The sequence below is a fragment of the Anoplolepis gracilipes genome, chromosome 11 (genome assembly GCF_047496725.1).
Source record: "Anoplolepis gracilipes chromosome 11, ASM4749672v1, whole genome shotgun sequence".
Lineage (NCBI taxonomy): Eukaryota > Metazoa > Arthropoda > Insecta > Hymenoptera > Formicidae > Anoplolepis > Anoplolepis gracilipes.
In genome coordinates this window covers 7,169,955-7,184,556 of record NC_132980.1, presented here as the reverse complement: position 1 = coordinate 7,184,556, position 14,602 = coordinate 7,169,955, and the positions used below count along the sequence as shown (strand labels likewise).

General features: G+C 36.7%; 1 protein-coding gene and 1 long non-coding RNA gene across 7 annotated transcripts in view; one reads left to right on the top strand and one right to left on the bottom strand.

Annotated features, from left to right (window-relative positions):
- The window catches only part of LOC140670932 (uncharacterized), a 246,676-nt gene extending 233,409 nt beyond the window's left edge, over positions 1 to 13,267 (top strand). For all 6 annotated transcript variants that reach the window (XM_072901841.1, XM_072901839.1, XM_072901840.1 and 3 more), the window contains 4 exons: positions 1,083 to 1,228; positions 4,174 to 4,446; positions 8,266 to 8,469; positions 9,672 to 13,267. In XM_072901841.1, coding sequence (XP_072757942.1) covers positions 1,083 to 1,228; positions 4,174 to 4,446; positions 8,266 to 8,469; positions 9,672 to 9,781 — 733 coding nt within the window. In that variant the 3' untranslated portion in view covers positions 9,782 to 13,267. The remainder of the gene's footprint in view (positions 1 to 1,082; positions 1,229 to 4,173; positions 4,447 to 8,265; positions 8,470 to 9,671) is intronic.
- On the bottom strand, positions 1,867 to 4,180 carry LOC140670937 (uncharacterized). Its single transcript, XR_012047647.1, has 2 exons — positions 3,548 to 4,180; positions 1,867 to 3,456 (listed from the first exon to the last, which is right to left on the bottom strand). It is a non-coding gene; the product is annotated as an uncharacterized lncRNA (long non-coding RNA).
- Positions 13,268 to 14,602: the final 1,335 nt, after the last annotated feature.

The following is a 14,602-nucleotide window of genomic DNA, read 5'->3' as shown; positions in this document are numbered from 1 at the left end:
TACATATCGCAAACAGTTAGACGTACCCAGATCGGTACTTATACAGTAAAAAAAAAACAAATTCCAGAATTTCAATATTTCTTTTAAATATAATTAAACGAGAACATTTTTCCTTCGCGCAAACTTAAATCTTCCACCGTGAACGGCGCTTTTTATTTTTGTCTTCGCCGGAACCAACGTAATTAAATTGAATCTTGCAAAAAAATTGGCCCATAATGCTGGATCGTGGAATCCCCGGCCGCGATCGCGGAAACTAGTTTCGCGTGAGGCGAGCTATCGAGAAGTAATATAAACTTTATATCCCTCTTCACGCGGACGGGAAACTCGTAAGACAAATATATGTCGAGACTGTCGTTTCCGGTTCGCGCAACGACGGCTTACGCGATGGCAATGCTCCACGGGGGCTACAATGTAAACATATATCGTCAAAGTGTATACAGATATGAACTTATATACGTGACGTGTCTGTATCCACGTGTCTGTGTATATGACGTAATATATATGAGTATATATGCGCGTAGCCGCGTTTTCAGATTCCGCCGTAAAGACGCGGGCGGCCATCGTAAAAGAATTGCGTTAAACTTAATGTTCGGCCGTTAAGAAACGTCTTGATAAAATAAAATCTTAATCCCGTACCCTACCCTATGGGAGAAGATTTAAGTCTCTCTCTCTCTCTCTCTCTCTCTCTCTCTCTCTTTCTCTCTCGCTGCCGTTATTCTGAAGGCAGAAAGGGGCTCCCTCCCATCTTCTCGAGATCAGTCTTAACGATTTACTGTGGACCAGGGTATCTCGTGCGCTTAATCCTTTCGTATCCAAATTTTTATTTGTCCACGGGTGAATTTATTTTTATAGTCTAAAGGGACGGCGTTATTCACAATAAGATATTTTCCCCCTTGGCGAACTACCTCTTTCTTCCATAACGACCCTCGCAAAGTTTGCTTAAAATAGTCTCAACATTAGGAAATTTACTTGGTAGTAGTAGATCTAAGTTTGAATAAGTTTCCAACTTTGTAAATTTAAGTTCCGCAATGTCGTTCTCGATTCATTTCGAGTATCTAACGCTTTTGCGTGTTCCTTTTCAGCAAAAACGGATACGTGTGCGTCATGTTCCATAGGAGAGACGAGCACGTAATAGAGATGCAACTGTCGGAATGGCGGCAGCAGTCCGACGATATATGCAATACGAGTACGTTCAATTCGCACACGATGCCGTACACGACGTTCATCAGTAAGTAAATTCTGACCTTCTAATCGAATTACGCATTGTCGTCGCAATATCACGTCTCGCAATAGTAGAGCAACTAATTGGGCTTTAATGCGGGGTAGCAACTTTCCGAGAGTCGAGCGAATGTAAATATACGCAAATCTGATTACGCTTAACAGTGTTCAGTTGACAGATCGTGTTATATATATGTGTGTATATATATATATATATATATATATGTATATACGTATATATTTGTTACTATGGATTTTAATTAACGCAGTTAAACGTGACCGTCCCACCGTTAATACGTCCCAGCATTTTTGCTTTGTCGGCATTATAACCGTAATTAATCAGGTAAATTAATTTGCCGATATTCCGATGGAAGCGGCTCATAAATGAAGTTGCAGTTTCTTTTGGAAGTTGTCAAAGAGCGATTCTCTTTCTCGCTCTCTCTCTCTCTCTCTATTAGAGAACAAGTTAACTACATTATCGTTTGATTAATATTCGCGGCTTCTTAATTTGCCATTCATTCGATATCGCGATATTCGTATCGGAAGCGCGCGAAGTAATACGCTTAATGCATATTCTTCGAGGATGTTAAAATTTCTTCACGATTTCCGGGAGATTTGTTTTATCATTATTATAAAATAATATTTTCATTTCTTTTTTTTTTTTTTTTTTTTTTTTTACCGAGATTAAATAGATTGAACGCTGGAAATTCGGTCACGGTCTGGAAGCCGGAATCAGAAACGAACAGTTTGCCCGAAGGTGATTTCCGGCCTCCCGGCACTTTGGTGCCAACTCGAGCCCTCCGTTTTTGTTCCGATTCATTGCCCGCATCCCCTGGTTTGTCTCGATCTTATCGAATTACTCTGACAGAAGATAGTCGAAAAAAGATTCGCGCGTGAAGTAGAGTGTTTGATCATTTCTTATGACGATGTATTTACAAATATATTTTGTTAAATAATTACATATAGAGTATCCATTTTTTTAAATATTTTTAAAAATAATTTTTTAAATATTTAGTAAATTTATTTCATTATTATTTTTATTTTATAATTATTAACTATTAACAGAAGTATATTGCATTACATATTGTATTAAAAGCAGGATATCATATATCGTAGCTTTTCTAAATTATGTTGAGATTCGGCTGATACTCGGAGTTTCGAATAAAACATTGTTCGCTGTCTGATGAAAGAGAAACGTCTTGTTTAGCTTCGTAAATCAAGACATTAATCGTGAGTTCAACGCTGTCGAACTATAAACGCGCTTTCTCTCTCGTAGAATTCACTCAAATGCTCGCTGTTTATTTCGATCTTATAAAGTCTTTTCGAATTCTGACGCACTTACTCGCGTATATTTCGCATATACGGTATATAAAGTCTCGCCGATTCTCTTTGCTCCATCCGCGGGCAGATTCCTTGATCAATTTGAAGTCGATTTTTCCTCGACGAAAGTTTGATGAAAGTTCCAGTAACCTTCCTACGCGCGCGTTCGACTTTAAATACCCCTTTGTATAACTAATCCTCAACTTTCACGATTCTTTCAAAGCAAAGTCTATTTAAGATTAAACGAGGGGAAGGGGGGGGGGGGCGTGAGATTTCGTTATCTGTTTTTACCCCGAAGTTCGTTTCGCGAAATTTTGCAAGTCAGAAATGATTGATGTCCCGACACTATGGTTTGGGATAAATATACCTGGAAAAAAAAAAAAAAAAAAAAAAATCTGTCCAAGAATATGTATCGCGCGATGACAATATCTATGGAAAGAAAACAAACGCGCGGGAGAAGTTTGCAAATGACGGAGTTTAACAATCAATTCGCCAGGCGCGACTTTACGAGCGCATAAAGAACCATATGCCGGATCCGTCGTAAAGTGTTCCCTCTCCCCCGCACGTTGTCGGCTCGTCCTTCAGTTCCTTCTCCCCAGTCGATTCCGCTAACGTTGACGAAGAGCGGTGTCGTTCCTCCGGTGCGGAATTTATCGCGCCGCCATTCGCACTCTCATCTTTCCCTTTTGTGTGTCACGGCACTCTCTCGCTGCGGATACACGTGGGTGCTATCGCGTTATCGCCAGAAATCGCTCAGCTGAGAACTGCATCGTGTAAAAACAGCGTTTCCCAACCTTTTCTCTCAGCACATTTAAAATTAAAAAAAAAGAAATGGAACATGTTCTTTTATTGCGTGGGCGTGAGATTCTTTTGCCCCCTTGATCTCAATTCGCCCCCTTAATTTTCGACAGATTAAAACTGTGAACAAAATAAAAAATTCAAAATCCAAATGATTTCTCTTGTAATATTGTACTAATATTACGTTAAATTATTTAATAAATTTTCATACTTATTACTAGTAAAAATTTTCGGCTACTCTTGTCTTGCTATTCCATTTGAAAACTTATCATTGGTTGGGAAACACTGGTGTAAAGTAAGCAGGTAGTTCGTCCTCGAGGCTTTTAGTCCCGACCGCGTAGCTGAAGTAGCAAGTATAAAACCGCGATAAAGAGGCAAATATAAAAGCAAGATTCTTTGACGTCGAACTTCTTGAATGGGTTCCTCCCCCCTCGTGAAAGAACTTGCCTTCCTGACGTTGGACACAATGAACAGCGGGCTCTCACCTCGACGCGGATCGTGTTGCGCTAATTTCCTACAGGAACAAAGTAAAATGTATTTACCTTAGCGTGCAAAACACGTCGACTGCATGTCGATCGCGTATCAAATTGCTCGGCTAAAAGTTACCCTGCAATGTAAGCACGAGCTTTTGTCGCTGGCGGATCGTATAAAAATTAATGGCAGTTCTTCGCACATATAGGGGAAAATTTCTCGGATAATTCGAACGCATTTTTATGATCGAGTGCTTGAAAAGAAAAATTAATTTTGCGTTAATTTCGCAATTTTATTAAAAGACAGGGCGAAAGAAATAAATAATCTTTACTCATTTTTTTTTTTTTTTTTTTTTTTTTTTTCCAGCATCCGATCCGAACACCCGACAATGCCCAAATCTCGGTCGTTACGAGATCGTGTCGTTGTTTCGGCCACCGCACGCCGACAACGTCGAGAACCTATTGACCGCCGATGGCGAGCAGAACGTTGCCAACGCAGCGGAAGTGCACGACGTGAGGGTGCCGTCCACGCCGTTTCCGAGCCAGTGTCATCACGGCGGCGTTCGTAGATTGGACATCGGTTGCAGGACACCCGATCGCATGGAATTTGCTACGTCTTGCAGCGACGAGGCGTTATCCGGTAAGAATTGTTTTCATCATCTATCTGTCATATTGCTGTTTTTCGAAAAGGTGCATATTTATATCCCTTATTCCGTCGGTCAATTTTATTATAAAATAATATGTTTAAGCAAATTGTTTTTTTCAAATTTATTGTTCTAATCTTTATTTAGAAGGTTTAAAGAAGATATTTAAATTTTTTCAGATTTTTAAAATAATAGTTTTTTATCTATTAATAAACGCGTCGAAAATTCGCTGACCTACCTGTACAGTTAAAAACGTATTAAAAATAACAGTACAGAATAAGGAATATTTTAACAATACTTTTTTTTTTAGTTACACTATTATGCACTTGTAATTAAATGAAGAATGAGTCTTAACATTTATACATGCTTTCATTACGTACGTATTCCACAAAGGATATTTGAAAAAACAAATTTTTATTTTCATATTCTGGAACAGTAATTCTGTTACTTGGAAACCAGTAGCTGAAAAGGCCTGTCTTAGCACTGGTTTCTTTAAAATTCTTATGAATTTAGATACTGCAATATAGATATATCACTTTATTTAGACTTATTTCGTACGGCAAAACTTTTTGTATTTTATACGCTACGAAGATTTTCCACTTAAGCGAAGGAAGTTAATCAGAGAGATATCTGATAAGCGACGGAGAGGATTTCATCCGTGACGGGACGACAAGTTTCTAAAGCATTTGGAAACTTTGACAGATTCTCGACATGTGACGTAGGTCAGGACGGTTAACAGACGTATAGTCGTCGTCGTCATTTTTAAATCCTCCGTTAACTTTTCTTTTTTTATCCTTTTTTTTTTATCGGCGCAAGAACTGTAAAATGGATTTTTATCAAAAAGCTTCCGCTAAACGAGCTTCGGAGGACGCTGTCTTAACAATGTGACGGTTCGAAAGACTTGATGGACGCCGTCCGTTGTCTTCGATAGCGTATTTGGAGAAGCTCCGTGGTTCAGCAGAACGTTCAGCACCCGGGATGTTCAAGAGAGAGAGAGAGAGAGAGAGAGAGAGAGATAGGAGACTCGACACAACACCGGCTGGAGCACGTCCGCCCGGAACATCTTATCGGATTACCCGCACCTCCTTCTCGTCCCGTACCATCCTAGTTCGCGCAAAGTTATCACAAGTGGTGATAGTTAGTTTGCGGAAAGGCAGCGAGTGTCATGGTTGCCGGAGAGTATAGAGCGCTTACTTACGTCTGCGCTAACTTCCTGCGCTTCGTTTGACTCTATACATAAAAATTGACACATCGTCCACTAAATTACGCCACCGCGTGACTCGCTCGGTCATTTGGATTCACAACTTTTATGAAAAATTCTCTCTCTCTCTCTCTCTCTCTTTTTCTCGTTACATTTAGTCTACTCAAATTTTTGGTAAAAAAATTCCCTGAAAGTTTCTCGATCTCCTAAGTATTTCTGTTTAAAACTCCAGGTAAGATATTTTTAATTATATTAATTATAAAGATATTAAAAAAATTTTGATACAAACTTTAGCTAAAATAAATTTTTTATTGCATACGTTTTTTTTTTTTTTTCTTTTTATTCGTACGAAGGAAAAACACAGAACCTTTTAAGTTCAAATATTAGATTTGTAAATATTCTGAAGAAACTGAATTACTTTTAAGACAAGCATTTTTCACTTGCATAACATTTTCATTTTCTTATATTAAAAGTTAACAAAGAAGATTGTATATTCAATATTTTGTTAAGAAATTGAATATATATAAACAAAAACAGATATATATTCATTATTTTAAATGCATAATTTGCTTAGCTTGCTGATTGCTCGTTGACAAAACTGTTTATGAGAACAAAATTATTGCAGAAAGAATTTTTTTAATTCTCTGAATCTTAATATATATATATTGAAAATAACTTAATCAATGATAAATTTTATATGCTGTAAACAAAATTATTATAGGGATCCATTAATTAATTATCCATTTAATCTATTTACATATTTATAAAAAATCAATCAAAAAATATTTTATTACATCAGATTCTGTTCTACTTTATCTCTCGATATATAATCTCTATATATCAATGTCACACTTTAAAGTTAAATCGTATGTTTATCTCGAAAACAGAGTTACGATTGTAATAACCGAGTAATTTCAAAATAATTCCGGATGATTTCCGGATTAGCTGGAAAGATATAGAATAGCGTTTATATTCACTTTCCTCCCCCTACGAATATAAACGATACGCACGCGTGACACGTGCGAAGCCGATGGTGTATCTCTGTAATCCGCGAGAAATACGTTGATACGTTACAGGATTGGCGCGGTGACGAGCATTTTGTTAGCCGGGAATTATTTTAGCAGCGCGCGCGTTGTACCGGAACATGTTGACACGACCGAGGATTTAGACACTCGAGTCTCCCCGCGTCTCGCGACTGTCGACACAGGATTGTATTTCGAGACATGGATACCGGATGAGGATAACGATGAGAAGGCAAAACAACCATTAAGCCCCCGTATAAATAGCCTAGGTTTACTCGCTTCACGAGTGCAATCGTTAATTGTATCCTGAATGACCGACCCCACAGATCGTTTGTAAAGGAAGGACGGGAACACGTGTTCTAATTCTTTGCACTCTCGTGATTAATTATGCTAATGTCAGGAGGATGGACGAGTTTAGAGCCACATTTTTTTAAGGTTTTATTTTAATTTCTATTTCTTTAAATAAATGCGACGGACGGCAATCGAATTCTTCTCGAGCCGTTGTAAAATCCTTTGCAAAACAACAGGTAGAAAATTCTATATTTATTCTGATACGTCAACGTCGCTTACCGCGTTTTTTATTTCCTTTTTTTTTTTTTTACCGTTGATAGGTGCCATCACCCATCGTTGAACACGATGCGCGGTCTCGCGTTTCCTCTTTACGCGAAGTCACGAGCTGTCGAGCGACCGCAGTAAATTCTCATCTTACTATCTTGCAAGTACGATCAGGTATCGTCGCTCGAAACGTCACGCCTGATATCGATGTGTCGGCAGGATTTATGGCTCTCGTTTATTCCTCTTCCGTTCTCGGGCGCATTGTTACGGAAGGCGCAGAAGCAAGTGCCGTAGAAATGATGACATAAAAGTAGCTTTCAAATCGATCGAATCACATTTTTCCCGCTTTTTATCGGACACGTTAATTGAATGGTTGAGGGATTATGGTTATCTCATCCACCTCGGGAAACGAAATTGTTGTAAAAAAAAAAAAAAAAAAAAAAAAAAAACCCGTTACGAGCGATAAGTTCCAGCGTTTGATGAAACAATTCATTTTCACAGCTTCAAAGTAGTGTATTAACGTCAAGAGAACCGGAGGACCAGAGTACTTGATTTAAGACATAACAAAGTACTTTATACTTTTCACCTATAAATATTTATTACAGGTTTTTAATCTAAATTTCTTGATACAACTATATTTCTCTCTCTCTTTTCATGACATCACAAATATAGAGCAAAATATGCATTTTTCTCAGAATTTAGAAACAAACTTAATGGTAACAAAAAATGACACCAAATCTTGTGATCTTTTTCAGCTGCCCCGTCACATTCGCATCCGCCTAGCATGCTATTGTCGTCAACCTCCTTTAAGTCGTCTTAAAAAAGTACTTCTATACCGTAGCACAAAGTTATTACCTTGCTCGTAATCTTACTCTACTTCGCGCCACTTCAAAAAAAAATCGAGGAGTTTAATGCGACTTTGCGGTGACATCTCCTTCTTACAGCTCGGCGTCTATCGCGTGGAAAATAACTTGCGACCATTTTTTTTTTTCAAACATTTCTCGCTCCGCTTACAGCCGACGTCGTTTCCTTTTCAGAGTACTTATGCCACGGAACTTGGATCGAGAACGATACCGCTTACTTGGTGGCCAGTACCGATGTCGGCCGTTACTGCCTCGTTTACAGCGCGTCCGCCGCGACGACAGGAAGTCGTGAACTCTCGGTGACGGGCCATCTCGCTTCCTGTCCGAGGGCCTCTCATCGCCATCCAGTCTCGTGGCAGGTCAACCTCACGTCGTACGGTGAGCATTGTTAATTTTGAATGCGACACACGCGTTTCACGTGCGAGAGTTTCATTGTTTGCGAAATTCTTCACAATAATCATATTTCGTTCGCGTTTTTCCTATTTATTATTATTTTTTTATTTTAAATAGCACTGAATGTAATAGCTTTGTCCCCACATTCGTTAAGGAAAGTCTTGCTAATTTAAAAAAAAAAAAACTGTGACCGGATAAGCATACTTAAAAGTGCCCCCGATGAGTTTTCAAAATTTCAGCTCTCTAACTCTATTATTTTCTAAGTTATCGAGGAAAACGTTATTTTTAGTTTTGTTTTTCTGTAAATATTTGAGATGATTCCATATTGATTTTTTCTGAACATTTATCGACAAAAGACACAAAAAATATTTTTTCATTAATCTCGAATAAAAGCTCGATTTTTAAAAAAAGATTGAAATTAAGAATTGACTTTTTCAACATGTTCCTTTTGAGGTTCAATCACCAAACTTTTATAGAATACTCTTTTTATATGTTTCAATATTCTCAAATTTTTCCAATTTTTTCGAGTTGGTGCAACATGATGAAAAAAATGGAAAATCTTTTTTCTTTATTATTTTTTGATAATAGGACGGAAAATTATTTATTTTTCTGGTAATAATTATAATAGTGATGATAATAGTAATAATAATAATTGTAATAGTTATAATTGCAGATTATTGAGACATAAAAAAAATATTCTCTAAAAGTTTGATGATTAAACTTCGAAAGGAACATGTTAAAAAGACCATTTCTTAATTTTAGTCTTTTTTTAAAAAATCGAGTTTTTATTCGAGATTAATAAAAAAAATTTTTTTGTGTCTTTCGTTGATAAGTATTCAGAAAAAAAAATCGATATCATCTCAAATATTTACGGAAAAGAAAAATAAAAACTGAAAATGACATTTTTCTCAATAACTCAGGAAATAATAAAGTTAGGAGCTGAAATTTTTAGGAAAATTTTTTTTACAATGAGGAAATGACAGGTCAAGTATTATTTGAAAACTCTCGTCAGGGGCATTTTTTGTATGCTTAACCAGCTATAGCCTTTGATTCTTCAAGACAATTTTTTTAAACTTGAAAAAAGATTTTTTCCATTCAGTTTTCTCTCTCTTTTTAGGTTTTGCTTCTTGTTTTATATATATATTATATAAGAGAAACATATAATTATATATATATATATATTTCAGCTCAATGCGGTGACATCTCGTCGGCGACCACGTGGGCGCTTCGGGTGCCAGCGTCTCTTCTCTACATCGTCCTCTTCGGCGCTCTTTTCGCCAGATACATCGCGAGGTGATGCCACTGAGCCGCGACGCGCCACACATCCGTGGCAATATAGTTGAAAAGAGACTTTTATTGCGATCTTGCGTTTGTGGTGATTATACATAACGTTCTGGGAGACAGAGATAAAACTAATAATCAATCTTAGGATATAATAAGTAAGCGCGGTGCGTGAGGTGAAGTGAGTTAAGTAAAATAAAAGAGACAAGTCGGAAACGGGTAAGGTATATATATACATAATATATAGATGCATGTGCCAGACCCGCGAATGTGGCAGAGCCGAGTCCGGAAGCGAGGCTTTTACGAATGTACATAAAAATCGATGCATCCATGAAATACGATCTCCCTGTGCACGTTCCTACGAGAGATCGAGCGAGATGACGATATTATTGGAGAAAGCATCATTATGAGAGAAAAAACTTTGTTATCTTATTATAAAAATAAGAATATTACGAAAGGGTAACATAATCATTTAATAAACTTCGCATTATTGTGATATAACGATACCTATTCATAAATTGTAATTAAATAGGAATTTACTGTCAGAGAATGTGATTTTATGCAGCAGCTACAAAATATATTCCTCCCTCTCATTCCACTCCTGTTAATAACTGCAATTACGGAAATTAGCTCTTGTCATTACCACGCTCGGATACCATGATTGCTACAACACGTTAAATATGTCGAATTCATTCTCTTCGTTTATTGCGTTCGTGTAATAGAAAATTTGTTACGTTTCTCCTGGCAAGAACGCGAAGCGAGAGCGTGTTGCGTGATGGTTGTTTTCATATTTACACAATCGACGGATTTGCGTTATCATATAATGGAATACGTTTGCCTTTGAAAATGCGAGAAACGACGATTTAATGATGCAAATATTGAGTTTCGCGAAAAATGCTGCCTTCGAGGCCGCGAGACCGGAAATAATGGACAATGCACTCGGGCCCGAGATTTTATGCTTTCATCTTTCAAGAATGATATCTCGTTACGAGATGTCACTGTTTAATCTTCTTTTATATAACAGCTAAATATATTGCAAAATTCTTATTCGTTTTTTTTTTTTTTTTAGATATATACACAAGCTTTCTCGGAAAAGAAATTATTTCCATATAAACTATTTACTATTTCGTTTTATTCGATATAACGCAATTTTCTCGCGCTTGTATTAGTCGTCGCGTGAGATGATATAATAATAAAAGAAAATAAGGGTGCTGGGGCCAATATTATACGATACGAGTGTTGCTCATAGATTGAGAGAGGAAGTAAACGCGAGCGAGAGAGCGCGAGAAAGGACGTGATAGACCTATAAACACTTATTTAGAAGTAGCTTCACAGCCGCTGCCACATTCGCAGGATACATTCGACGCTTTTAAGCGCGAATGAAACATGTACTTATTTAGGGAAGAATAAAAAAAAAAAAAAACTGCCACGTCCAACTTGTAATTATATAGGCATTTCCATTAAAAGCTTCGTGGCACGAATCTCTCTTTACCGTGAAGCAGAGACTGTAAAAAGAAAAAAAAGAAAAAAGCCGTACCGAATGATTATTATTGTAATTATTACTATTATCACTGTTAGTACGATAAGGCATAACGGACTCCTTGCTCCGAAAATGAATCTCTCGTTTTCTTTTTTTGTACATCTCCCGGGAGAGATAGTTATCAGAAGAGCGTTTAGTCTGTAAGCTCTCTGTAAAAACGTTACATTGAACCGTTATTGAACTTTATAATCCTCGAAGTAAATGTGAGGTCGAGACCGGCTGTACGCCATCGAAACTTTCTGTAAAGTGAGATCGAGAAATCTCGGCCGCGCGATCCTATTGCGAATAATCGTAACATGAAACGAAAAAACGTACCAACCGAAGAATTTGGAATGGTAAGAATCTAAGCTAAATGTAAAATATTATTGCTACCAGTCATTTTTCTTTGATGTAAAAATATGAAATTTGCAAACGGTAATTTTAATGTGTATGTATGCGTGATTAATGAAGTTGAGTCTTAAGTTTAAAAAGCAGCTTTAACAAATGTTTGAATAATTTTATTTAATCGAAATTTTTCCACAAGAAAATAATTCGTTTTCTCTTTTTTTTTTTTATGAGATTCTAATTGAAATATTAAACATATAACGTGAAAAAGTGCAATTTAAAAACTAGTATATTATTCGGTTTAGTTATTAAATAATGCAACAGAAATGCGACGGAAAATCATTGCAATACAACATATCGTTATCGAGAGAATAAAGAGACAGTAGATTAAGTTGCGTGCGATAAATAATATTCAAGTTTCCTTTCAGAAATTTAGATTTATATAATTTTGTGTAATTTTAAAGATGGTTTGACACATATTCTGAGAGTATGATATTAGCAAAATAGATTCTAAATTTTCTGTGATTTCTCAGAATTAATATTCAGCAAACCTTTTTAACATTATATAGAGATCTGTCATAAAAATTAATTAATTGATCTAATTAAATATTCATTATAAAGAAATTTGGTTAAATATATATTAAAACATTGAGAGTTACTGTATAAAAAGAAGACAGAGAGAGTTATATAAGACGGAGACAGTGCGATCGTTTGATACGATTCTCCAATCCACAGAAACCAATGTGTCGACAAAATATACATATTTTTTATTCTAAATATTTTACTTACGGACACTCTCTCTCTCTCTTTCTCTCTGATCGCAAGACGGAGGACGGGAATGGTATTCGATCGCGGTATTAATCGATTATATATATTTGTGGGGGCAGCTAGATATGTACTCAAAAAAATATATAAATATTATAAATATACTACGCGGCAATTGAATGTTGGCTATAAATTGTACACTATTAGATAAAATGAACAAGCTATAAGAAAAAGAGAGAAAGAGAGAAAAAGGGAAACAATGAAAGAGATAAGGCTATAGTTGATGATCAAAAAGGCAGTATTCAATCAGCATTCGATTGCTTCCCACTGTGCTTGATCCTTTACTGAAACTATACATGTATGCGACAGAAATTGATTTTTTTAAATTTGTTTTTTGTACTAAAGGATTATATAATGTATATTATGTCTCTGATATGACAAGATTGCATCCTCTGTAGCCGGGGATGGCGAATTGCGTGCGAAGTTTCTCCAGAACGTTATCGATAGATTTCAGAGTGCCGGCTGTTCTAACTGCCGTAAAGATAGATACAGCTATTGTCTTTCCTCAGGCGCAACCGTGATCCTCGAGATACGTACATTTACGTTTCGCACCCTGTCAGTTAGTGTCCTATAATATATAGCAAGCTAGTACTATCTTGGTTCTACGAACTAGGTATTGTGCAGTATCAGCAAAATACGAAATATACGGACTTTCTTGCGGGCCATCATTCAGGTTGCATCTTAGGATTGAAAGCTGCGGGAAATTACTTGTACATAGTAGACTTAAAGGATTCGAATAGTGACAAATACGATCGAGTGTAATCTCGCGTCGATACGAAGAGATACTCAGTGTAAAAAGAAGGAAGAGAAAGAGACGAGCTGGAGGTGAATTCAATTTTATGATAGGTCGCGAGAGTGTAGATTTCAGGGTATTTATATCGAAGGTTACATAGTTATATATACAAATATACAGAAATATTTAAAGATAAATTATATTGTGAAAAAAAAAAAATATATATATACTACGTTTTTATTGTTGTAAAGTTGGAACCGAGACGTGTCGACACAAAGAACAGAGATCCTGTTCTTGTGATTACCTTGTATAGTCCGTGTAGTTGCACTCGTGTTCGCTATTAAGTTGCCTCTGTAATAATCGACTTCGCATAAATAATCCTTTTTTTTTAAACATTCGAATCAAATGTATAAGATGTGTCGCGATAGAAACTATGCCACCTATTCTTCATTTTGTCGCTTGTTTCGAATTTGTGTGCGTGGCAAAGATTTTTCAGAGAGAGAGTTTCTTGATGGAAAACGAGACGACAGGCAGAACATGCAATATATCTAAGAAGACTGTCAAAAAGAAATTTCGATATTATCCCTATCGATCGGTGCATGAGAAAGAACTAAGTAACGTTTTAAGCGGTTAAATAAATTTATTAAATCCGGATATTTATATATAATGCAAAACGCGCACACGTTACTACCTGTAGAGAACACGACACAACGACTATTACCGTCTCTAGTCTTAGCGAGAGAGTTAACTGGGTAATTTTAATTATTTTTCGTAAGAAAGAAAAAAAAAACCGACAGGCTAATCGATATTTAAGCAAATGCGAATTGACTCGCGGAATCGAGGATGATGAAGAATTTGCGGCCTTCTATCCGTTCTCGAATCGGATACAGAAGAAGTTCGCGATACTAGGCATTTTTAACTACGTGAACGAATCCGGATGTATATCTCGAAGCTTCCTTTTTCCGTTACGATTCGCGACGTGTTATCCTTATCGATAGCGTACGGCTCGGTGATTTAGACGCTCTTCGAGTTTTCACAATCGGAGGCAGGCGTTACTGTACACAACTTAAGGCATCTCGATATACCCGCAATAACGATGATAGATTAAGAATAATCTCTCACGGTGTAAAGTCGCCCGATACCACTTTTCACTAAGGAATGTCGGCTTATGTGCGTACGTATGTGCGTGTGGACGGATAATAAAATAAGATGACGGTTGAGAAGATGCGGTATCGATTATTATTGAAATTGCTATTGTATGTAACTATGAAGGGAAAGAGGGAGAAACTACACACAGTCGATGAAAAAAAAAAAAAAAAATGTTTTGCACCGTGACACGCGCGATCTGATGGTACTACTACTCTAAAAAAAAAATCTCCACACGCTTGAAAGCTATCGAGAATCTATACATAACT